Source organism: Cervus canadensis, chromosome 30, assembly GCF_019320065.1.
Source record: "Cervus canadensis isolate Bull #8, Minnesota chromosome 30, ASM1932006v1, whole genome shotgun sequence".
Lineage (NCBI taxonomy): Eukaryota > Metazoa > Chordata > Mammalia > Artiodactyla > Cervidae > Cervus > Cervus canadensis.
The window spans coordinates 41,787,396-41,810,914 of NC_057415.1; the positions used below are offsets into that span (position 1 = coordinate 41,787,396).

The 23,519-nt window shown below is 56.8% G+C and overlaps 1 protein-coding gene and 1 long non-coding RNA gene across 3 annotated transcripts; one reads left to right on the forward strand and one right to left on the reverse strand.

Moving 5' to 3' along the window:
- Positions 1–19: 19 nt before the first annotated feature.
- On the forward strand, positions 20–2,499 carry LOC122431641. The gene is made up of 2 exons (XR_006266585.1): positions 20–1,387; positions 1,904–2,499. It is a non-coding gene; the product is annotated as an uncharacterized LOC122431641 (long non-coding RNA).
- A 572-nt stretch (positions 2,500–3,071) lies between these two features.
- On the reverse strand, positions 3,072–22,544 carry PHF19 (PHD finger protein 19). 2 transcript variants are annotated; one of them, XM_043452871.1, is made up of 15 exons: positions 22,156–22,544; positions 19,531–19,731; positions 18,857–18,938; positions 15,917–16,012; positions 15,387–15,487; positions 14,715–14,863; positions 13,582–13,677; positions 12,768–12,836; positions 12,447–12,567; positions 9,969–10,036; positions 8,626–8,769; positions 7,810–7,897; positions 6,880–6,965; positions 5,863–5,958; positions 3,072–4,854 (listed from the first exon to the last, which is right to left on the reverse strand). In XM_043452871.1, the coding sequence occupies exons 2-15, from the start codon at positions 19,714–19,716 to the stop codon at positions 4,512–4,514; spliced, it is 1,725 nt and encodes a 574-aa protein (XP_043308806.1). In that variant the 5' UTR covers positions 19,717–19,731; positions 22,156–22,544; the 3' UTR covers positions 3,072–4,511. The 2 variants fall into 2 exon arrangements, with proteins under 2 accessions (XP_043308806.1, XP_043308808.1); XM_043452873.1 differs by lacking the exon at positions 22,156–22,544 and adding an exon at positions 21,004–21,603.
- Positions 22,545–23,519: the final 975 nt, after the last annotated feature.

A 23,519-nucleotide genomic window follows, 5' to 3' on the forward strand; every position in this document is an offset into this window, starting at 1 on the left:
CCTCCAGCACGCGGTTCGGCATGTATTTCCCAAATTGATGTTTCAAGGATTCAAATAACTAAAGCTTTCTCTACTTTCCACAGTTAGTTTCTCATTTACCAGGTTGGCAAAATCCAATTATTTTTTTCCGTGAACTTCCTTAAAGTGGGATTAATTCCAGAGGAGGTTTCCTGTCCCTGGCTGTCACCGGTTCACTTTCTGTGCTGAGTGTGCTTTGAAAACTCTTCCCTGGTGGCCTGCCTTTGCCTCAGTGTCACGCTGACCATAGGAAATGCAGGCAGAACACAGCTCTCTGCAGGTGCTGTCCTAGGCCGACACTTATCCTTGTAACCCAGGTTACCCGCATTTTCCAGTTGAAACCTGAGATTGGAGAGTAGACATGCTTAAAATAAGTGGCAAAACTAGGCTTTGAAACCAAGTCTCTGACTCTAAATCTGATGCTCTTACGGTCTCTTTTAAAGAGGCTGGATATATCTCTTTGTAGGCCAAAGAACCTGCTATAGCCATCTCTAAGGAAGAGCTGTTCATTCCTAAAATGTCCACCTTAACAGTGTGGTAGCTTGGTATATTATGTGGTTTACTTCTCCCCACAGATCTGGAGGTTAGTGATAGTATCTTCATTCCATAGATGAGGGAAGAGATTGAGAGGTACTTAATGATTTTTAGGAGTTTGCCCAACTGTACCACACCGTCCTCCTCAATGATGCTGTGGGAGCTGGGGCTAGACATGAGGGTTTCCACCTGGGAATGCCTTCCCAGTACTTCTCAGGAAACATGGTTTTTGACTCCAGAACCTTGGGAGAGTCCATTGAGGAAATGAGAAGTAGTAGTAAAAAAGTATCCATGAATACTGAAGCTTAAAGGCATAAAGGTGCTACTGGTTTGAAGGAAGCCATCTCCGTCAAAAAAAACTAGAGTAAGAAACGGTTGCTTATACGGAATTGAGCATACAGTTACCCAACCAGGACAGGAGCGCAGAAGAGAAGTGGTTTCCACCTACTTTTGCCTGGGGTTGTCTAGCCCTGTCTGCTGCAGACCCTGAGTTATTCCTGCAAATAAGATAAATGTATACATGTAGTATGCTTTATACAAATCCTGTGAGTGGTATTCTAAGAAATAAGTTTTGGAAGTAAAGTAAATTCTTAATTTGGCAATTCTGACACTCGTCTGTACTCTTAACCTTGTTAGGCTATTTGAATGTTAACATTATTTGAATACTATCCAATTACATTCTCTGGTGTTTTCCAGGGCTTAAATATTCCCTGGAGACTGCAGTTCTTTGTAAATACTACTAAGTTTAATAATCCTATTTGTTAAACAGATTTTTTTTTTTTCAGATTTCTGTAATAACAGGAAAAGTATGAAGAATGTTTGACGTATTTTAAGAGTAAGTTATGATCTAGGAATTTGTGAGAATTCTAATTTCTTGCTCCAAAATTCTGAAGGCAGACAGATGTGTGTTGTGAGTTTGTAAACACTCACCTAAACCACGCAGAAGCAGGCAGTCTCCAGCCTGGGGAGAACCAGCGGCCTCGGGGTCCCCAGGGCTCTTCACTGCGGCCTGGGCTAGAGCCCGAGTCTCGGGGCCATCCGCCTCTCACTCCATGCCACTGATTCCCCAGAATGAGCCACTGCCCCTCCCCGGCTTCAACTGTGGTTTGCTCCAAGAGCAGTTGTAAGGTCACAGGAGGAGTGGTGGGAAAAAGTGGGAGCTGTAGTTAACGAGGGCTTCCCTGGTAGGTCAGACAGTAAAGAATTGGCCAGCAGTTTTTAAGGTCAGCCATTAACACTCGGGGTGTAACAGGCCACACTAACTCTGGAAATACAGAGTTCAGTTAGGCCCATGGCCTTCACCTGCCTGTAGCTTTTTCCTATCCCTTCCCCTCTGTTTTTCTCTCTGCAGACTACCCCTGACTTACAGAGGTTTATTTAAGGTGGTGATCTGTAACGTTTATGAGGTGGTTACTGCAGCATCTAGCAGGCTGAACACCAGCAGGGATTCTTCCCAGGCAGGTGAAGCGGGTGGGGGAGGGGGGCGGCGGGGGGCGGGATGGGGACTGAAGCAAAGGAAGCTGGCAGAGGGGCCGGGAATGTGCCTCGGATCCCTAGCCGTGCGCCTCCAAGCAGAGTGAGGTTCTACAACGCGGGCCCCAAGCATCCTCACGGGGTCACGTTCTAAGTTCCGGCCCCAGCTTGGGTCCCTATGGCTCTCAGCTACTGTCTCCTGTCCCCATGGGTAGGGTCGTCAGAGCAGAAAAAAGGTCCTCTGTCCTAGTGGTAAAGGTAAGATCACCGCGAAGAGAATATGGTGGCTGGTGCAGGAGTGGCAGGCTGATCAGAGAGGGGATGGGGCCCCACCGTTCCCGTCACCTTCCTGATACTTCACTAGAGCAACGATGGGTCATTTTTCAGAGGGAGCCTTTAAATTGTAAATCAGACACATTATTTATAATTTTAATATAACAAATGTTATTAAAAGCAGCAATTCGACACCATAAATCTTTCTGAAGGTGCACAGGGTTATAAGGTCAGTTGGCAGTAATGCAGCTATCGCCAGGTAGGAATGAAATGCTGGGGCGTGGAGTCAGGAGCCCTTGCCAGGCCTCACGCTGAGCTCCCAGGGGGGAAGGCCCTGTCTCCCTCCTCCCCCTCTTCCAGGCCAGAGCCTCTGGAGCTTGAGGAGAGGCGCAGGGGCACCGACAGGCCGTTTTGGCCCCACGCCTTCTCAGAAGCCTGGGGGCAGAGCTGGGAGGTTGCTGTGCTCTGGGGCCAGGTGGAAAGCCAGGGACTGGCTCTGGGTCCCACGCCCTGGCGGAGCGGGGTGGGGGGCTGGCTTCTCAGCTTCCCTTCCTCCGGCCCCCCGGTTAGGGAGCGTCAGTGTCAGCAGCGGTGGGGCAGAGACGGGAGCAAACGGGGCCCAACCAGCCGTCCCTGCCTGGACCACGCTGGGAAACAGGAAGTGGGAAGGCTGCACACAGCAGGTGAGGGCCCCCTTGAAAGGCACTGCTGGGGCTGGGGCCTGAGGCAAGGGGCATCTGAGCGCGCTCAGCGCCCCCCAACCCCAAGGGCCCACAGCTGCCCCCTCACTGTTCATCCCCCTTCGCCTTGCAGCTGGCAGCCTCCAAAACCCAGCCAAGCCGGAGGCCGCAGCAGCAGCTGGCGAGCCTGGCCCCCATCTGGTGCACCCCTCGCCCCAGTCAAGGCACTTCTTTCCAATCAAGTGAGTCAGTTTCTAATGCCTCCGGAAGCAGCGAAAATGAGGGGTCTCCCTCCCCTCCCACTTTTGATCTCCCTCCAGACGGGTCTGAGTTTTAATGTCGGTTCTAAGAACTCTGTACTCCCACTGACAAAAGCTTCCCTTTTTTTGAGGGGACGTAATGACTCAGGCCCTTAAAAAAAAAAAATCCCAACCTGCCCCCAAAAGTGATTGTCAGTTTCAGAGCTGGGCAGGGGGTACAGAAGAAGGTGTGAGTCCTCCGTGCTTCCCTCTCGGCTCCAAGCTGGTTCACCGGCCCGAGCTGGACTTTCACATTTCGTTGCAGCACGTGGCGCCCGTAAGAGGGCCCAGGGAAAGGCAAGGACAGGAGCCAGGCTGGCACCCGAGGAAGGTGTGGCTGTGTGTGTGTGTGGTGTGTGTACACCTGGAGGCTGGGACCCATGTGAGCCCGGAGGCAAGAGCGCACACATAGATGGACGCTCCCGTGTGTGCGTGTGCACGCGCCCTTGGGCTGTGGCAGGAGGCGGAGGAGACAGTCTGAGATGCAGCAAGCAGGACCCGGCTGCCTCTCCTCATGCCTCCCGTCTGCAAGGCCAGCGCCCACTCCACGGCAAGAGAGAGGGAATGTGACCCGAGAAGGGAAAACGGGTCTTAGAAGCCAGCACTGCAGCCTGCGCCCTCTGCCTTCTGAAGCAGAGACCCAGCCTCCTCCTCCTCAAATCCTGAGTTGCAGGGTCTCTGCCCTGCAGGCTTCCCAGAGGCGTTCTCCCACCCTCACCACCTCCTCCCCTGGACAGGAGGAGGGGTGGGAACGGGGGAGAGGTGCTCCACAAGGCCTCCTCTTACCCACCTTCACCCCGTCTTTCTCAAAGACTTCTGTCCTCCTGGCGTGGTCCCCAGGATGGGTCAGGTGTGAAGGGTGTCCAGGGGAGGGCTGGGTGTGCAAATGCGCACACCCAAAAGGGGAAAGGGAAGCGGACACACTGGGGCCAAACTCAGGCCTCCGCGGAGCCAGGAGGGATGCTAACTCAGAGGGACAGGTGAACAGCTGGAGGGAGCACGTGGAGACAGAAGTAGCCAGCGGGACCTCAGAGACACGGGCAAAGGGGCAGTGAGCCTGAGGGCCCCGAGCAGGCGGGGACAGCAGAGGCGCAGGCGGGCAGGCGGGGTTCAGCCAGGCCCTTGACTCTGTCTTGCTTCCCTCCCTCCTGCAGCCTGGGGAGAACCGGGGAGCCTGTGGCTTCCACCGCCTCTCCTTTGGTTTCCAGGGCTCCGGGCCTCCTTGGGGGGCTGGTCAGTAAGGGGTGGTCCCTTCCCACTCCACCAGGTACTGAACTTTGCCCTCTGGTGTGACCCTCCGAGCCAGCACCTGGTACTTCTCCCCACAGGCTAGCCGCCCAGCCGCGCCAAAATAGTTGGTGATGGACGACTTGAGGTGGGACAAGGACGAGTCATCCTCACTGATGCTCTCAAACGTGTGGCTGTCGACACCCTCGTCCGGCCGCTCAGGGCCTGAGGCCCCCTCTGCGCTGCTGTCCGAGGCGCAGCGTCCGCCCGGCTCGGCTGCCCGGCGCTTGGCCCGCAGCGGCACGTACGCTTTGGCTGCCAGCTTCCTCTTGCGGCTGCCCACCGTCCGTCTGTGTGGGGAGGGGCGAGCGGGGAGGGTGGGAATGAGATGGGGTCATCCCCTCAAGGCCCCGTCCCTGAGCTCCGCCGGCCTCAGGCCCCAGGCCCCACTGAGCTTGCTGAATCCTCTCGGCAGCCCCGAGGAGGCCCCAGAGGGGGACAGTGCCAGCTGGGCGTGGCGGAGCCGGGACCCACGCCTAGCTGCACACTAGCTCTCATACTGAGGAGCTCAGCGCTGCCCGAGTCCAAGAAACAAACGTGTCTCCACCACACCACCCGCCCCCACCCCACAGGGCAGAGGGGAGAGGGAATAAAGAAGAGGTGCACGTTCACAGACACTTAGAAACCCAGATCCAAGCACTAGGGAGAACCTAAGAAACAGGAGAGAGAAAACACGGAGGCAGCAGCAGAGAATGACACCCAGAGGTGTTTGGAGACAAGACGTACTCCGATGGGCATGACGCTTTTAATTCCTCGCTTGCAAGAGCCACGACAGCCCTAAATACAGTTAGAGGAGCCTCGGTTGAGAGCTGGTCCGTGCACTTTGCAGCACCCCCCTGCCTTTGCTGCTGAGGGCCTGCCGTGGTGAAGCACACGGTACCCTTCGTGAGGCTCCTGGGGACTTCTGTCCCCTCTCCCAGTCCTTACACTTTGCAGGAAACCATTTCCCCTCTCTGTCAGGCTCCTTTCCTTAAAGAGAGACCCCCAGCAGACAGACACTAGGTTCAAACAGCCTAGATCCAAGGCTGGGGACCTTGCAGGCAGAGACACAGACCTCACAAAATCCTGGCACGTGGTGGCCAAGAGCCCGAGAATGACAGAAGCCAGACCTGAAACTGCCCGGCAAGAGGCGTCGCACACGCGGCAGCAGGGGCAGAGGAGTGGGAGAAGCAGCGCGTCTCAGAGCCCGACGCCCACACGGACAGGCGGCCAGGTCCCGGCATTCAGGAGCAGAGAGCCCCCCGTCACAGGTGGGAGCGGGGGGAGGCGGAACGAGTCTACGGCGCTGGCAAGCTAACCTGGAGTCGTAGGAGAGGCTGGTGGAAGCGGAGCCAGATGTGCTGGCGGCATCGGTGGAGTCCACGTCCGAGAAGAAGGTCTGGCCAGAGCTGGCGCTGAGAGGGAGGAAGCGGTGAGCCTGCCGCCAGCCCTCAGCGCCCCAGGACTTTCCCGGGCATCTCTAGCCCCTCTGCCCGGCACCCATCGTCTCGGCCAAGCCCCTTCCCACAGAGCCACCCGCCACCACGGCGGTGGGGGCGCCTCCTCCCCCGTCCACTGCCTGCCCACCAAGCCTTCAAAGCCCCAGCGGTCACAGAGGCCTTCCCTGACCACCTCCCCGGTCGGCGACACAGCACTGTGACGACGAGAGACGATAAAGAGGGCTCTGAGTCTCCCAGCAGCCACGCAGCGGCCGGGGAGGAGGCTCAGGGAGCTTAGAGCACTTCGCCAACGTCACCCAGCTGGCTGCTGGCAAGTAGGGGCTGGGGCTGAGGCCCAGGCCTGAGTGACCGAAGCCCTTGCCCCCCTCCTCCATGCCTACAGGAGAGCCTGAGATAGTCAGGAGAATAGTCAATAGTCAGGAGAATAAAACCGCTGGATGTGGTCCCCCCCACAGGGGCACCAAGGACGAGGTGCTGTGGAGCAGAGAGCGTCCACCAGCGCCCGGGGAGGGTCAGGGACGGCTCCCTGGAGGACCGTGAATGTGGGGTGAGCACAGCCAGTCTGGTGCCAGGTGTGAAGCAGGGGGGAGTGGGAGAGGGTGTAGGAGAAGTAGGGAGGGCTGGGCGCGGGGGGCTATCCCCGGGATCCCCGCAGGCCTCTGGGGGTTTGGGGGGGGTGAGGTGTCAGGCTGAACACCCTGATGCAGAAAGACCCTTCAGGCAGCCTTCTGCAGTGCAGACCCTTTAACTCGGTGAACCCAGGGGAGTGTCCCCATCCTCCAAGGCTGTGTCACCCCCTGCAGGGCTGGGGAAATAGGGGGCGTCTGTCTCCCTGCTCGGTTCTACTCCCGTCTCTGCCGGGCCCCTCACTGTTACCTTTTTAAACTCTGGATCTCGTCCAGCGTAAAGTCAAATATGCTGGCCAGGTGGTGGTTGGTGCTCCAGGCCGAGGTAAAGTCGCTCTGTGGACACAGGAGGCAGGGAGTCAGCCGGTGAGCAGCACGCCCCCTCCCCCAGCACCCTTCTCCCCACGCCTGGCACTTCCTCTCTTCCAGTCCTGCCCGTGGAGGCAGGGCACGCCGGTGCCAGTACTGGCTCTGTCTCTAGCTGACTGTCCGACCGGCCCATCTCTGGGCTTCGGTTACCCCCACTGCAGAGGTGGGTAACGGCCCCTCCTGAGCTTGACTCCCAGAGGTGTCAGCATGGCAGAAGGGAATGAGGACTGTGAAAGTCGCTCAGTCGTGTCCGACTCTCTCTGACTCCACGGACCACACAGTCCGTGGAGTTCTCCAGGCCAAATACTGGAGCGGGGAGCCTTTCCCTTCTCCAGGGGATCTTCCCAACCCAGGGATCGAACCTAGGGCTCCCGCATGGCAGGCGGATTCTTTACCAGCTGAGCCGCCAGGGAAGCCCGAGGATTGTGAAAGCGCCTTATAAACGGTCCAGGGGAGACGTGAGGCACTGCTCATATTACTGCCCACAGCGAGGGCTCCAGTGTGGATGCAAGAGCGCTCCAGAGCCCTGGTTCTGGGCCCGGCTCCGCCACCGCCTGGGGTGTGACCTCAGCAGAGTCACTGCCCTCCAGGGCTTCAGTTTGGGGCAAGGCTACTACCCGCCCTGGCCCAGCCCCACTCTGGGTGCTCAGGAGAACCCCCTCCTCATGGAACCAGCTACCAGAGGAACCGGTTCTCTGTTCCGGGACGTGGCGAGTCCCTGGGTCTGGGAGACCCGGTTTTCTGTGCCGGGGCCCCCAGTGGGTGTGGACCCTGCGTGTGCAAGTGGAGAGCGAGAAAACGAGACACTAACACTGGGAATAGCATCTTCCAGCAAAAACTTTGATCTTTTTCTTCTATACACTCGCCTTTTCTGCTGCTGGAACTCATGAGGCAACAGACTGTGGAGACAGAAACAGGAGGGGGTGGCCGGGTCAGAGCCCGAAGGCCCAGGGCGAGGCGGCCCCGGGGGAGGGGTGGGGTCACACCGTGGGGATGGCTGTCCTTCCCGGGGAGCCCTGGGGAAGTGGGGGGGGGGTCCTCTGGGGCCGCAGGCCTGCGAGGTGGAGGTGGGTGTGGTGGCACCTCTCCTCACCCAGGCATCCAGGAGCTCTGCCCCCCACCCCGCCCCAACGCCCAGGAAGGGGGGCTGGGCTCAGCCGGGAGCGCGGACACGGCTAAGTCACTGCAGTCGTGTCCGACTCTGTGACTTCACGGACCGTAGCCCGCCAGGCTCCTCTGTCCGTGGGGATTCTCCAGGCAAGAATACAGGACTGGGTTGCCATGCCCTCCTCCAAGGGATCTTTCCCGATCCAGGGATCGAACCCGCGTCTCTTATGTCTCCTGCGCTGGCAGGCAGGTTCTTTACCACTAGCGCCCCCTGGGAAGAAGCCGGGAGCGCTAGGGACCCCTTCCCCACCCTCGCTGCCTCGGCCCTAAGCCAGCAAGCCTGGGTCCCGGCTTCCCCTCCGAGCAAGGCCATCGAGGGGCTGTGGTGGAGGCAGCGGGGCCCACGAGGGCGCCTCGGCTGGGACCAAGTGGCCGGAGGCCTGCCTTGCTCCCGCGGACGTCACGGCAAGCCCGCAGGAGGGGCCGGCCGCGGCCCCGCGCTGGGGCCCCGGGCACTGACCCGGGCTTGCTCTTCCCTCTCTTGCCGAGCTCGGGGGGCGCCAGGCCCTTTTCGGGCAGCAGCTTCCCGGGCGGGTTGGGCGGGACGCGGATGCGCAGGCGGAAGATGCACTTCTTCTTCTTGATCTCCTTGCCGCAGAGGAACCTGGGGGTGGGCAGGGAGAGGAGAAAGCTCTGGAGCCTGTCCGTCCATCCTCCTGGGGAGGAGAGCCAAGTGTTAAAAACCTCCCTCTCCGCCTCCCCGGACCCAGAGCTAAAATCCAGAGCGGCCCGTGGAGACCCCGAGCTCGCAAAGCCTGTGGGATGGGGGCTGAGGCGGCTCCCCCCGTCCTTCCGCATCTCGTGCGTCGCGCTCCTCCCCCCTACTTCTCTGCCTCAACCAGCCCCCGGAGACCTCTGCCTGCAGGACGGCCTCACCCCGCTCCCAGGGGGCCCTTATGGTGGAAACACAGGGCGCCACAGCCCTGCGATCCGGAGAGCTCCTGCACCCTTCCGTCACTGGCTGAGCTGCATGGGGGCCTCGCTGCAGTCCTACCCCCAGGAGACTGTCCAGGAGACGGGCAGGAGGCCCCATGCGCTCAAGCGTAGGTAGGGCTGTGTCTGGGCCCCAGAGCAGGAGAAGACGGAAGACAGAGTGGCTAACCCTCTCTAGAGAGGCCTGGGGAGGTCTCACAGCAGTCAGGGACCATGTCTTATTCACTGTGGCCTCAGCACCTACACAGGGCTGACACAGTTCAGTGGACAGTTGCTGATGCCGCAGATGAATGAAAGGGACTGAGGAGCGTCTGGGGTGGAGAGTGTGAGCAAAAGCAGTAGGGAGGGAAGCAGAGGGTTCAGAGCGGCTGGCACTCAGCGCAAAGCACCACAGGGCCCGTGGCAGAAGGTGTGGGCAGGATCTGATCATACGGGGCCCAGACTGCCGAGCTGAGGAGCCTGGGCGCTCCCTGTGGTGGGGACACGTGTGTCCCAAGAAGAACTCCAGAATCCAGGTGGGAAGTCACAGGCTGGGGGCAGTTAGGCGGCTGCAGCCCACCCGAGCTGATGCATCCAGGCCTCCGGGCCTGGCCCAGAAGCCCAGATGGCTAGAGCAGGTGGGCAGCCCCCTATGGAGTGGAACCCAGCAGCAAAAAGGGTCAGGCTGCTGCAGTGGTCAGGGGAGGCGTCCCAAAGAAGGTGAGTGCTCCCTGGATCCTGAAGGATGCGTGATACAGTCACAGAGAAGCAGAGGGAGACCAGAGGGGAGCACAGCTGGTACAAAGGCAACGAGGCAGGAAGACGCCTGAGATCCAGCCCATCGTGCCCGCCCGCCCCCACGCCAGCACTCCATCCCTTCCCCGTACGCACCGGCTCTTGTAACTGTTCAGTGCATTGAGGAGATGCGGTCCTCGGTCCGTCACAGGGGTGCTGGTGAGCTACGGGGGAGCAGACAGTCAGACCCGGCACGTGGCCTCCGAGACGGCCTCAGTCCCTGTCCCCTCCTTCCCCTCAACCCTCGGATGCTCTGAGTCCTCCGGGTGAGGACCACTGACTTGTTCCATGATCTCAGACACGTCTTTTCACCTCTCTGACCTCACATCCCCATCTGTAAATGAGGAGAATAACTCCTGTCGTAAATGTATCAAGAGCTTTAAAGATGTCCCTGCCCTTGACCCAGTAATGGTGCTTCATGGATCCTATCGTACGGACAGGACACACAAACAAAGTTTTATATACAAAAAAGTTCACCGCAGCATGTTCCTAATGATGGGCAAATATGAAAAATGTTGGGGGGGAGGAAACTATATGCCCAGCAGGACGGAAACAAGTAAGTAAACTACGGAGGAAACCCATGCAGCCATGAAAAATGTTGATAAAAACTTTCATGATATGGAAAAGTATTTATGATATAATGTAAACTGAAAAAAACTGACTTAAATTTGTACATGCCATGAGTCTGTTTTATGTACAGGTCTATTTATTTTTTAGATCCTACATATAAGTGATGTATTTGTCTTTCTCTGCCTGTCTGACTTCACTTGGTACGATATTCTCTAGGCCCATTCATGTTGCACTGCAAAGGGTAACATTTTCATCCTTTTTCATATTTGCACGTCTTCTTACACCAATCATCCACTGGTGGGTACCTGGGCTATTTCTGTGTCTTGGCCATTGTAAATAGTACTGCTATGACCACTGGGGTACATGTATCTTTTAAACTTAGAGTTTTCATCTTTTCTGAATATATGCCCAGGAGTGGGGTTGCTGGACCATAGGGTAGCTCTGTTTTTAGTTTTTAAAGGAACCTCCATACTGTTTTCCATAGTGGCCGCACCAATTTACATTCCCACAAACTTAAGGCTGGGCTTCCCAGGTGGCCCTAGTGGTAAATAAACCTCCTGCCAACGCAGGAGACACGAGAGTTCGATCCCTGGGTCAGGAAGATCCCCTGGAGAGGGCCTGGCAGCCCTCTCCAGTATCCTTGCCTGGAGAACCCCCTGGACAGAGAAGTCTGGTGGGCTACAGTCCATAGGGTTGCAAAGAGTCAGACACAACTGCACGACTTAGCAGGCATGCATATAAACTTACGTTTACCAAAGAGGAAAAGGATGGGGGAGGGATAAATTAGGGGTGTTGGATTAACAGATACATATTACTACATATGAAACAGATAAGCAACAAGGATTTACTGTACAGTGCAGGGAACTATATTCAATACCTTGTAACAACCTAAAATGGAAAATAATCTGGAAATATATACATAAATCATAACTGAGTCACTTTGCTGTTTACACCTGAAACTAATACAATATTTTAAATCAACTCTACTTCAATTAAGAAATGCAAATACTGTATAATCTCATGTAAAAAGAAAAACATGTGTGCATTAGTAGATGTCTCTGAGTGGTGTGATGCAGGCATATGGATGGTTTTAGGTATACGTTCTTATACTTTTTGGTACTTTGAAAATTTTCTACCAGGAGCATGTAGGATTTTTTTATATATATAAATCATAAAAAAAACTTGTTAAAAAAATATCAGCTCTACCTATCTTTTAGGTCTTGACATTAATAATATGTACATCATTTATAAATTATCAAACACTATAAATGAAGATGTTATTACACGAGAAAGTTCTGCCAAGAATAAAGATTACTTAAAAAAAAAAATCCCTGTTTCACAAAAGGATTCAGGGCAGTCAGTGGAGAAGACGCCTCCCTCTGGGTGTGGTGGAGAAGGTCTGAGGGTGTCACGGAAGGCTGGCCCTGCCAGGGAAGTGGTTGGGGAAGCCCTGGCTCAGCTCCAAAGCTGTGCGATCATCAGCGACTGGCTCTCCACCTCTGAAATCCTGGGAGTCTCTGGTCTGTTACTTCAGTACTTCACTGCGAGACTCCCAGCTCCCCGGACCCCTGGGGAATACCCCTGAATACGCTGCTATTCAGAGTATGGCCAGCAGGGGGCAGGCCCACTTCACTTTCCATCCTAGCCAGGTAATTTGGAGTGGGTCACTGCAGAGATCTTCTCCAGCCAGGCTTGACCCCCAGCTCCCTACAGCTGAGTCGGTGAGGCCCTAAGCCACCTACTACCAAAGCCTGGGTCAGGAAGCCCCTTGCAGGGCCCAAGCTTAGGAGCCTGGACTCAGGGATACAGCAGTTCAAAGACTCAACCTTGGTCTCTACTCAGCAGCCCTCACGAACAGGCAGTGTTCCCGAAGAGCTGTGCTCAGAGACCCAGACCCTAGTTCTGCACTGTGTGACCCCGGGCACAGCCTTCACCCCTATGGACTCAGGGCACCTCACTGCAGAAAGGATTCTCGCCATCCTCACGTCCCGTGGCCGTGCATACCTTGCCAAGCTGCAGGAGCTCCCAGTGATGGTTAACGAAGGCCAGAATCTCCTCAAAGTCGAAGTACTTCTTCTTGCTCTGCACGCCCAGGTTGTAGAGAGCCAGGTGAACCACATCGACCCTGGGCAAGGGTGCGCGGAGGTGGGGCCGGGTGAGGCGGCAGCCTGGGAAGCCAGGCTTGCAGCGCCCTGGCTCCAGGCTGAAGGGCAGGGGCAAGGCTGGGATCTGGGGGCTGGAGGCAGGATTGTTCCTGGGCAGATGCGGGAGGGGAGAAGTGGAGAGGGGCCAGGAGGGGGCCTGGGCCAAGCCCCACCCTCTCACCATCGCAGGGGCAGCCTCTCGATGTACTCGGGGCCCTGGTTGCACACGGAACAGAAGAACAGGTAGAACCTGTCGGGGGAGAAAAGGGGCCCAGGGGTGGGAGGGGCTCTGCCGCCCACCGGAGTCCGCACCCTCGCCCCCCACCTGCTGTCCATGGTCAGCACTGTCCTCATTCCCTCCGAGGAGCAGACAAAGATGGGACAGAACAGGGACCAAGAGCTGTTCCCCCACCCCTTCCAACCTCTACCTCAAACCCTTCCCCAAACAGCTTTGCCCTGGACTGTGGCTGAGCTCAGAGGCAGCTGAACAAGGCTGGGCTGCAGGGGCCCCCTCTTCCCCTCTGCCTGAGAGACACACGCACGTGCACCTACTTCAATCACAAACCACACGAGACACCAACCAAGACACACACAATATCTGGTTTGACACACACACGCCTGCCACTAGCTTAGCCCCCTTGTTACAGGCCAGATCAAGTCATCCATCCCCCCTGTGGCTCCTCCAACAACCCTGGGCAGGGGTGGGGCAGGACTGTGTCCCTCCTGCTTCCCAGACCCTTCAAGAGACTGGGGCTTGGGGAAGGCAGGGCTTTGTCTAAGGTCCCCCGCACGTCAGTGGAAACTGGGGATGTGGTCCAGCCGGTCCCTCTGCTGGGAAGACCTCCCAACCCTGAGCAGCCTCCGTAGACAGGAGGCTATGCTGTCCCGGAACCCAGGGGTCTGGGGTCTGGCAGGCAATCTGAAGGAGTTGCTGCAGCTTCTGCCCCCGCCCCCGCCACAACCCCGAGGCTGAGTCGGAGCAGACAAGCACCTACCGGTCCCCGAACATCATGGGCTCGTTGAGACACTGGGTGCAGGCCTCGTGGAACCACTGTCTGCAGCGGTAACACTGCAGCATCCGCAGGTACCACCTGGAGAGCCAGAGGGGCCAGCGTCAGCCAGGCCCGCACTCCCGGCCGGGAATTGGCCTCAGCAACCCTCCCCAGCACACACGTGCCCTCCAGCGGGGGAGAGGGAAGAGGACTCACAGCTGCCGAGCCCTGGGCTGGGCCGGGGAGGCCCGAGCGGCGGGACGTAACATGGCATCATTTGCTCTCACCAACTGGGGAGAGGCCCAAACACGGGCCTCTGTTCCCATTTTACAGATGTGACCTGTTCACATCTGTTTACAGAGTGACCTGTTCAAGGTCACCCAGGAGGCAAGGGGTGGAGAGTGACTCAGATCCTCGCCTCCCTGACTTCAGAGCCCACGCTCTTGGTTACACACTGGAGCCCCCTTCTCGGGTCTGTGCCCCACACACTGCTTCCCAAACACCACTGATGGGGAAAGGTTTGCCCAGGCCGTTTCATGGGAAAATAAAGGCTCCTGTGAGCCCCTCACCTGAGGCTGTATCCATCCTGTGACAACCATTCAACAACTACTCACTGAATAAGAATGAAAACCAAAAAAAGGTATTTTCTTAATTAACAAGGATAGGTTCACACCTTGACAGGTGTGGTCCATGGCCCACCTGCATCAGAATCACCTGGACTCTGGGTTAAAATGCAGGCGATTCCTGGACCTGTTCCAGGTCTACTCAGTCTTTGGGGCAGCCCCTGGGAGATGCATATCTGACAGTCACCTGAGCAACTGCCCGGTAAGCATTGAGAACCACCGCCTCAGTGCTGCAAAGGTCTCTCTGTCTCCACCTGCTATCCCAAAGGCCCCGCAACACCCACAGAGGGTGATGGGGCCAAGGTGATTAATCTCACTTGAGAGATGAAGCACTTCAGGTGATTTGCCCAAATCACCCAGCTAGGTCGTGAGCACGGCCTTCAGACCCCCGGTGGTTGTCAGCAGAACTTGGGGTCTCGCTACGCCAGCCAGCCGCGCCCCTGCCTCCCCGGAGCCCCGCCCACCGGGAAGGGCCCGCCCACCGTGAGGCCCCGCCCCGCCCCGCGGCCTTACTCTCCAGGCCCGCCGCAGTAACAGTAGCATTGCTGCTGGTTGGTGCGGTGCGGGGAGTCCCACTCGAGCTCCTCCGGCTGGTAGGACAGCACCATCTTCACGGCCTGCAGCGTCCTGGCGATGGCGCCCTTCTTTAGCGCGCCGCCTTTCTGCGGGGAGATGAGGGCCCGAGTCACACGTGGATCCCCATCAAGGCTATCAAGGTAAATGCCGGACCAGGTGGGACAAGCCTTTCCAATGTAGTCAGAAACGCACGGAGCCTTTTCTCATCAATCTCAGATCCACCCTCTCTCTATCCCCAAGGATCTGCATTTTCAATAGTATTAACAGGAATAAGCACACCAATAGAAGTCACAAGAGCCAATATATATCGACAGTGGGTGCTCATGGATTTTTCTGTTATTAGCAAAGCCCTATGTGTTGGGGGCCTCCTACGCCTGACACCAAGCCTGTATCCATTTAGCAGCGGAGGAAACAGGCTCAGGGAGGCTAAGGAACCGGGCCAAGGGCATACAGCCGGTAAGCGGCAGCCGCTGTCTGCCTCCAAAGCCAGGTGCTGTGACCAGGAGTCAGGCCTGAGTCCAGAGAGTCTCTGGGCTTCCAGACTAAAGGGCGGGGGGGGGCGGGGCGGGGGGCGGGGAATGGGCAAGGTGGGAAGGATGGAGGGCTCACCCGCACAGCCAGCGCGAAGATGCAGCGTCGGCAGAACCAGGGTGTGAGCAGGGGCCGGTCGGCACTGCCCGCTATGGGGATGTGGCACTGCTGGTGGTAACCTAGGAGGGGGCAAAGGAGGGCGGTGAGTGCCCAGAGGGAGCAGTGAGCGCTAGGAGCCGCGTGCCTGCCAGCTGCCGGGCTACTCACTGGCTGGCACAGCCGCCAAGATGGGGTCCGAGCAGGCCACTCAAAGCCAGCATGGGCCCAGCGCAGGAAGCACGCAAGGTCTGACTTCAGCCTCTGTGCTCCACCTCTGCTACCCATCCTCTCCAGCCCTTGGGGCTCCAAAGCGCCTAACTTCTCTCCCTTTCCAGAAGCCCCAGCTCTCCTCCAGGATCACCTCCCTGGGCCCCCACTCCCAGAGACTGGCCCCTCGTCACTCTACCCCGCCAAGAGAAACAGGAAGCCAGCTGAGGCCCCGGGGATTGGACGTGGAGCGGTTCCCGAGCCAGCGGGGGACGGAGACCCCCAGGTCTGGTCACACTCACCCAGGCCGCACTTCCCACAGATGAGGATCTCGTTCAGGGGCCCTGATGTCTTCCCCAGGCAGATGTTGCACTTGGGCTCCTCCCCTGGAACACCAGCTGAAAGAAAGGGGCCCTGCGTGGTCAGCTTGGGTTCATGGGAATGACCGGTCTTAAAACCAGAGTCCAGGCACCGAGCCTCTGGGTCTGAGTGTTGGGCCCCAGAGGCCGCCTCACTGAACCTCTCCAACCACTCTGAGCTGCCTGTGACCAGTACCCCATTCTAAAGGTGGGGAAAACTGGTTCAGAGAGGTGAAGTCCCTTGCTCAGCTGGAAAGCAGGAGGAGGGGGATTCAAATCCACTGCTGTTTGACATCAACTCTTTTGATTTTTATTTTGGCCACACCTCAAGGCATGCAGGATCTTAGTTCCCCAGCCAGGGATTGAACCCACACCCCCTGCATTGGAAGACCAGAGTGTTAACCACTGGACCACTAGGGAAGTCCCAAATAATCCGCTGTCTTTTTTTTTTAGTACTTATTTATTTGGATACGCAGGGTCTTAGTTGCAGCATGTAGGATCTTTTAATACTCATTGTGGCAAGGTTTCTCTTTTAGTTGAGGCATGTCAGATCTACTTCCATGAGCAGAGATTGAACCTGGGTCCCCTGCGTTGGGGGCATGGAGTCTTAGCCACTGGACCACCAGGGAAGTCCCCCAAATCATTTGTTCTTTTGACAATACCATGCTGCCTCTCCTGCTTAATTTAACTTGATTTGTTCAAGTTTTTTATGTTAAATAACTTTTAAACATTTTTTATTATGGCATAATAATAAAATGTTATAGTGAAACTCCGTGTTCTTATCAACAGTCACAAACTCACAGACAGTCTTGTTTTGACTATATTCCCACCCACCACCCCTCCTGTTTTATGGTGAATCAAGCCCCAAATACCCAATCATTTTCCATAAATATTTCAGTAGGCATCTCTGAAAAACTACTACTCTCTTAAAGAAAAAAAAAGAACTAGTGCCTCTATGGAACCCAAATATTAAAAATAATTTCTTAATATCATCAACAAATTCAGTGTTCACATTTCTAATGTCTCAACGGTCCATAACAATTTTAAGTTTGTTCAATTGCTTTTAATCTACAGGTTCCCTCTCTCTCTTTTTTTCTTTGAAGTCTGATGTTACTGAAGAATAAACATGTGTTTGTGTGTGAAGGGTTTGAGTGAATAAAGTAAGTACGTTTTCATGTGTGTTTCAGTCTCATTTCCCTCAGCAGACGGAACGTTCGGTAAGGACAGGAAAGATATCTATTCATCTGTGTCCCCAGGACCTCGCATGGGTGTGGCACATCACACGTGTTCAAGACATGTTTGCTGAATAAATGGTCTCTTGCCTCTTATTCCTGAATATGATCCCAGGAAAATAAAGCAGTTACTTAAAAGATGAAAAATTTGAATCTCAGGAATTCATGTAAAATCACATTCATATGATTAGAAAAGGAAATAAAAATAGGTCGGCTTATTATTGTAATTGTGTTACTTTCCATTCCTCTACTACTTATTAGATACTAAACGACCATTTGCCAGTTGACAGCAGTTATATTTCCCAAGAGTACCAAGAGGACGTGGGTCTCAGTAAGTCTCCACTGGCTTCGTGAAGCCAGATCGGTACCTGCAGCGAGTCTGGCCTTGTGCTGTCATCCCGGCTGAATGCAGAGGGCCCTTGTCCTCCGTGAGGAGCAGCCCAGGGCAGGAGACCCTCATTGCTTTGGATCTTGAAATAGTACATTTAGCCCTAGATGCTTCAAGGGCCTGGAGAAGCATCAGTCTGCATTAGCCACAACATCGTGGAGAACAAGGCAACCTGGACACTCTTCTAACTGGCTGGATCCTGTGGTCTTTGCTTGGCAAGCTCCTGAAATCATCTCTTATGGTAACAGATTCTTCAGAAACTGACTTCCTGTAACTCAACAGCGCTGGTGGTGGTGTAGTTGCTCAGTCGTGTCTGACTCTGAGACCCCATGGACTGCAGCCCTCCAGGCTCCTCTGTCCACGGGATTTCCCAGGCAAGAATACTGGAGTGTTGTTTGCCATTCCCTTCTCCAGGGGATCGTCCTGACCTAGGGATCAAACTCATATGGCCTGTGTCTCCTGCATTGCAAGTGGAATCTTTACTGCTGAGCCATTGGGGAAGCCTGGTCCATGGAATGTTGGGCCCCAAAACCTGCCTCTTCCTCACATACCACCATGCCAGTCCTCCTGTTAGAGCATAAATGGCAAAAAGCTCTGTTCTCACATGGTAACTCATTGGGAGTGGCTGCCTGGCACTCCATGTTGAAAATGAGTGTTGTGATTGATCAGTGATGTCTGTCATGCACATGGCAGGGGAGAATGGTGGCAAGAATGCCCCCAGTGTGTCATCTCTGTAAGACAGTGTCAGCCCTCTGAGGGCAGGGATGATACCCAACCCAGCTCCCTTTCAGCCCCGGAAACGGGCCCAGCTCCATCCTGCTACATCCATCACCACCCTGCCTGCTCCAGACTTGTTGGGTCTTTTCCCCGTGGAGAGCGCTGCCTCCTAGTTCTTTTAACATGCTGATAAGAGGACACTGTGCTTACATCGAAAGGTTTCAATTCCGACTGCCTGGGCCCCTTCTGTTCCTAGCCCCAGAGTGACCCAGAGCTTTGGGCAGCAGGGAACACAACCCTGCTCTCCCACCCCTCCTCAAGCTGCCTTCTCCATCTGCCTGCCTCCCTCATGAGGTATGAATACTCAAGAGGATGACAGATGTCATAAATGAGTTTTCATGTAAATGTACAACTGGTAATCTCCAAGGACAAGGCCAGATGCCAGAAGTTAACAGACAGAAGGAGAGAAGGAAAAAAAAATGGAGGTAGGAGAGGAGACTGGACCAGGGGTGGGGCAGGGGTGCCTGAAATCACAGGAATACTCACCATGCTGTATGTCCTTCCATAAGACCCAGTATTTGGAATTATCTTCAAAAGTTACCAGGCAGCTCTGCTTAGAACTGCTGACCTGGAGCAGAGAGAGGGAGGAGCAGTGTGAGACAGTAGCTGGGGAAAAGCCGCTTGAACAGGGTCTTCCTCTCCCATCTCTGCCCTCACAGGGGCAATGCAGGAGACCTGGGTTCGATCCCTGGCTTGGGAAGAGCCCCTGGCGGAGGGAAAGGCTACCCACTCCAGTATTCCAGCCTAGAGAATTCCATGGACTGGAATAGCCCATGGGGTCACAAAGAGTCACTTTGTGCTCCAAAAAGTAGAGCCAGGCCAGAAGGAGATTGGCAGTCCGGAAGGTTGTGCACGCCCACTCCCTGGAGTTGAGCAGCGAGGGGCTAGGCGACGGCAACCTGGTGGGAATACAGAGGCCAAATGATCACCTGTGATCTCTCCAACCTGATTTTGTTTTGTTTTGTAGGCTCACAGAGCACTTGTCTAAAGATGATGGCCCTAAGGATGGCACCTGCTTTTGCAGGCTCCACCTCATTCCACATTCAGTCTGGAGCAGGAGGGCACGGCAGGAATCCGCCAGCAATCTCCCATCCTCCACCCCTGGTCTGAGCAGAGAGATGCTGAGCCTGGGGAACTGGGGCCAGGGAGGAAGGCTTTACCCTCTTGATCTTCCCAAGATAATACAGTCCATCTGTCCACCGGCACAGCACATACTGGCCCTCCGTCAGCTTGGACATCAGGTCTTTGAAGTTGTTCTTGGCTTTTGCCAGGGCCCCCTTGTTAGGGAGATGGCTGGTGGCACCATAGGAGTCCCGAGTCCCTGGGTCCAGAGCTCGATTCTCCATCAGCTTCCACTGACACTGGAAGAGAAAGGATCGGGTTTTTACTCCTTACTTCAGGAGAGAGGGGAGAAAGGAAAGCAGCAACCATGCATGTAACCTGCGCTGGGCCAGATGCTTTTATCATCTCACTGGATTCTCCTGACAACCTGCGAGGCTGTCACTGTTATTCCCATTTTACAGGTCAGGAAACTGAAGTCTGGCAAGGGGAAGTGGCTCTGGGGTCAGAGGCAGAGCCATGGTCCATAACCAGGTGATTCTAAGTCCTGAACTTGCCCCACCCCTGCCACGAAGCCGTGTACAGAGAACAGCTCTTTCAACCAAACGCAGAGCAAAATCCCCCTGCCCAGGTGTGTGTGTGGGGGGGGATCTGAACCATACCCCCTGGCTTTGGAGCCAGAGGTTTTATCCCTAAAGGAAATATGCCCCGTGTTCTCTGAGTGGAGGGCCTTCTCCAGGAGAGCAGTGGGAGGTCTTCAGACCCCTGACCCCTCCTGAGAGCTATCCAGAGAAAACTCACCTAGCAAGCAAAACTCCTGGTGGTTTATGAACTGGTATAGACTTGGCTAGCTGTGTCTTCTATAATCTCCTTTTCTGTTCTCAATTATGGGATGATTTAATGGAAACCAATGCTGGGACATTTAAACTCACTTATGCTTTTACTCAGATGCAAATTGGCTCCAAGCAGTGAAGTCATCACCATGCCAACCCCTCTACATCTGTCTCTCACCATTCTATGAAACCCACTGCTTCCCCACTTCCTGCTAACGGCACTACTCTGGTCCCCAGAACACCCCAGCATCTTTGACTTCTCCAACCGATGAGTTGCCACAACCAGCCAACTTCAAGCACAGTGATTTCTGGCTTCCTCTTGTCCATCTCCCTGGCCTGGTCTGAGTTCAGGCCTCATTTTGCCTGGGCCATTCATTCATTCATTCAATGGCTGTTTCATGCTCACTCAGCTGCTGAGCACCTGGGATGCAGAATGGTACCACCGAGGCACAGCACAAAACAGGCCACTCCCCGTCTTCCTGCCTCCCCACCAGACTCCTCCCCAGGGCCAACAATTCCCATCTTCTTGTTCTCCCAGAAACCTTCTGTGGATCCCCAAAGTCTTCAGTGGCAATTAGAGCCCCCACCCCAAGGCCCCCTCCTCCTCAATCTGGGCTCACCTGGCTCCAGTCCTCTCCGCTAAGCCAAAGCAAGGCCTCTGTTCCCTGCACCCGCTATTCCAGCCCTCTCCTGGGCACCCGCTATTCCAGCCCCCTCCTGGGCGCCTGGTGTTACGATTACCTGTAGATTACAGGCAGACAGGCGTGAGTGTTTTTTTCGCGTGAGTGCGCGTGTGCTCCTGTGAGCCGGTGTTTACAGCCTCGTGGCGGTGAGTATAGAAAACGGAGCACATGTGTGTGCATGTCAAGGTCCCCGGGGCACGCAGGGCATTGCTGGGGTCTTCACTCTCCAGATGGTGGCGCGGCCGCATCCTCTTCCCTCCACCGCCGCCCCCCCCGCCCGCCCCAATTCCTCCCTCCTCTCCAGGGCACAGCGCACAGGCGCTGGGCAGGGTGTGCGGTCCAAATCTCTGCCTTCTCCCTGCCACCTGGCTGCCGGGCGCTGCAAGGTCCTGCCCCGCCGGGCCTGGCCCGGGCCCGCGGCAGGTTCACAAACTGACACTTCCTCCCCCGCCGCGCCGTTGGGAGCAGGCCCAGTCGCCGCACCCCCCTCCCTGACCGGGCGGGGGCCCTCGGGTGGCGGGCACCCCCCTCCACCCGCGCCTCCATCCTCCCGGAGCGGGCCCCCGCGGGCTGTGATTGGCTGATTCAAACCCATCTGCAAAGAAATGCCTGTTTGCGGGTTCTCGTCGGCGTCCAGTTCAAATCCGCGGCACCCGGAGCGCGGGGCCGGGCGGGGGCAGGAAGCGAGGATGATTCATGCGCCGGGGCCTCTCCCAGGGCGGCCGTTGGCTTTTTAAAAAGGGTGTTCGGGAGGGGAAAACGCTTGCAGAAGGACCCCCCTTCGGGTTCAAGCGCTCCGATCTTCAATCGCTCCGACGCCAGGCCTCCCCCCATCCCCATCCTGCTGCAGCCTGACTTCGGACGTGAGCAAAATCCCAAACGGCCCCGTCGGTCTCCAGGCCCGTCCCCCCACCAAACAGGAAAAGTAAAGATTTGGGGCACGGGAATAGCGACCTGTCACACACGCCCCCCCCCAAAGGCTCGGGGACCCGGGCGGGGCTCTTGCCGCCCCGTTGACACCGTTCACCCCTCTCCACCACCCCCCGCCCCCCAGGCGTGCATCTTCCAGGACTCCAAAACCCCTCCCCGCCCCAAGGCGTTTGACCCGCCAAAGTCCAGGGAAACTTCCAAAAGAGGGATGACTGCAAGCAGAGGCGAGAGTGGCGAGGAGTCCCCGGCCCGGGCCGGCCGCCTGCAGCGCTGAACTTACCGCGAGGCTGCGTGTCCGCCGGTCCCACTTGGAGTCTGGCCACCAGGCGCATCGGCGGCGGAGGCGGCTGCGCTCGGCCCGCGGCTGCCCGGCCGAGTGTCCGCCCGTGGGGCCGGGGTCGGGGTCTCGGCGGGGGCGGGGCGGGGCGGGGGCGCCGCGGGGAGGAGGGGGGACGGAGGAGGAGGAGGGAGGGGCCGGGGCGCTCAGGAAGGGGCCCCCCGGGCGCGGGGCGCCATCTTTTTCGCGTTTTCCCGCGAATTATTGACGTCCCGCTTATGTAATTAGCGGGGGCCGCGCCGGCCTCGCCATTGGAGCCCGCGGCCGCGGGGCCCCGCCGCACCGCCCGCCCGCCGGCTCGCCCGCTCCCGCCCCCGGGCCGCCCCCGCGCCGCGCCCCGGCCCCCGCCCCCGCCCCCGCGGGCGCGCATCCTCCGCCACCGCGCGCCGGGCGCAGACACGCGGCGCGGGCGCACACGGACGCGGGGCCCCGGCGCGGCCACTCGGCGGAGGCGCGCGCGCGCGGCGCCCGGGGCCGGCACACACTTGTCGAGGAAACCCAGCTCTGCGCGCCGGGCGCAGACGTCAGCTGGCGGGGCACACAGCGGGGAGGTGCGGAGGCGCAGGAACGCGCTGCCCAGACAGACCTGGAACAACCCAAACGGGACTCGCACGACAGAAACACACAAACGTCCTGTGCTTGCAGCGGAGAAGGCCCGCATAGAGACACAGCGCACGGCACAAACGCAAGCTGAACACACATGATCTACACAACACAACACAGGGTGAAGAGTCTAGACACAGATACGCAAGACTGTACACAGCGTAGACACACAACAAAACAGACAGATAAAGCAGACAGGCGTAGAGTCACGACACAGTAACACAGACGCGCCAGACAAACTGCAGACCAACAACAGACTGCACAAAACGCGAAGCGGAGAAACGCAACACAGATACAGTTGGAAACACCCCCGCCCCGAACACACACACACACATACACATTTGAATAAGTGGCACACGGTGAAAGCGCATACAGAGTCGTAGGAATAGCGGATTGAGGCCAGGGGCATGGCTCCAGTCATTATCGGCCCTGGCCCTGGCCCTGGGGAGGATGGGCAGAAATGTCCGCATCCGGACCCACTTTCGGGGGACTAGGCCTTGGGGTGCGGTCTCTCTGGCTGGCTGGGTCTACCTTTCTTGTGCATAAGGCAGAGATTACAGTCGCCAGCTCCACTACGGGGTCTGTGGGACCCTGAGCAAAGCACCTCAGCTCAAACTTCAGTCTCCTCGTCTAGAGTTGTTGGGAGGGTTGGGGTTCATGTATGCAAAGCCCTCAGCAGCCAGTGGGTGTGCAATAAGTGATTA

Excerpts from the sequence above, each read along its gene's own strand:
- PHF19 (XM_043452871.1), bottom strand. The coding sequence starts at position 19,716 with ATGGAGAATCGAGCTCTGGACCCAGGGACTCGGGACTCCTATGGTGCC. Across the intron at positions 12,568-12,767 it reads GAGAGGCTGCCCCTGCGATG|GGTCGATGTGGTTCACCTGG; the intron begins GTGAGAGGGTGG and ends ACCCTTGCCCAG. Across the intron at positions 4,855-5,862 it reads AGCCTCTCCTACGACTCCAG|ACGGACGGTGGGCAGCCGCA; the intron begins GTTAGCTTGCCA and ends CTCCCCACACAG.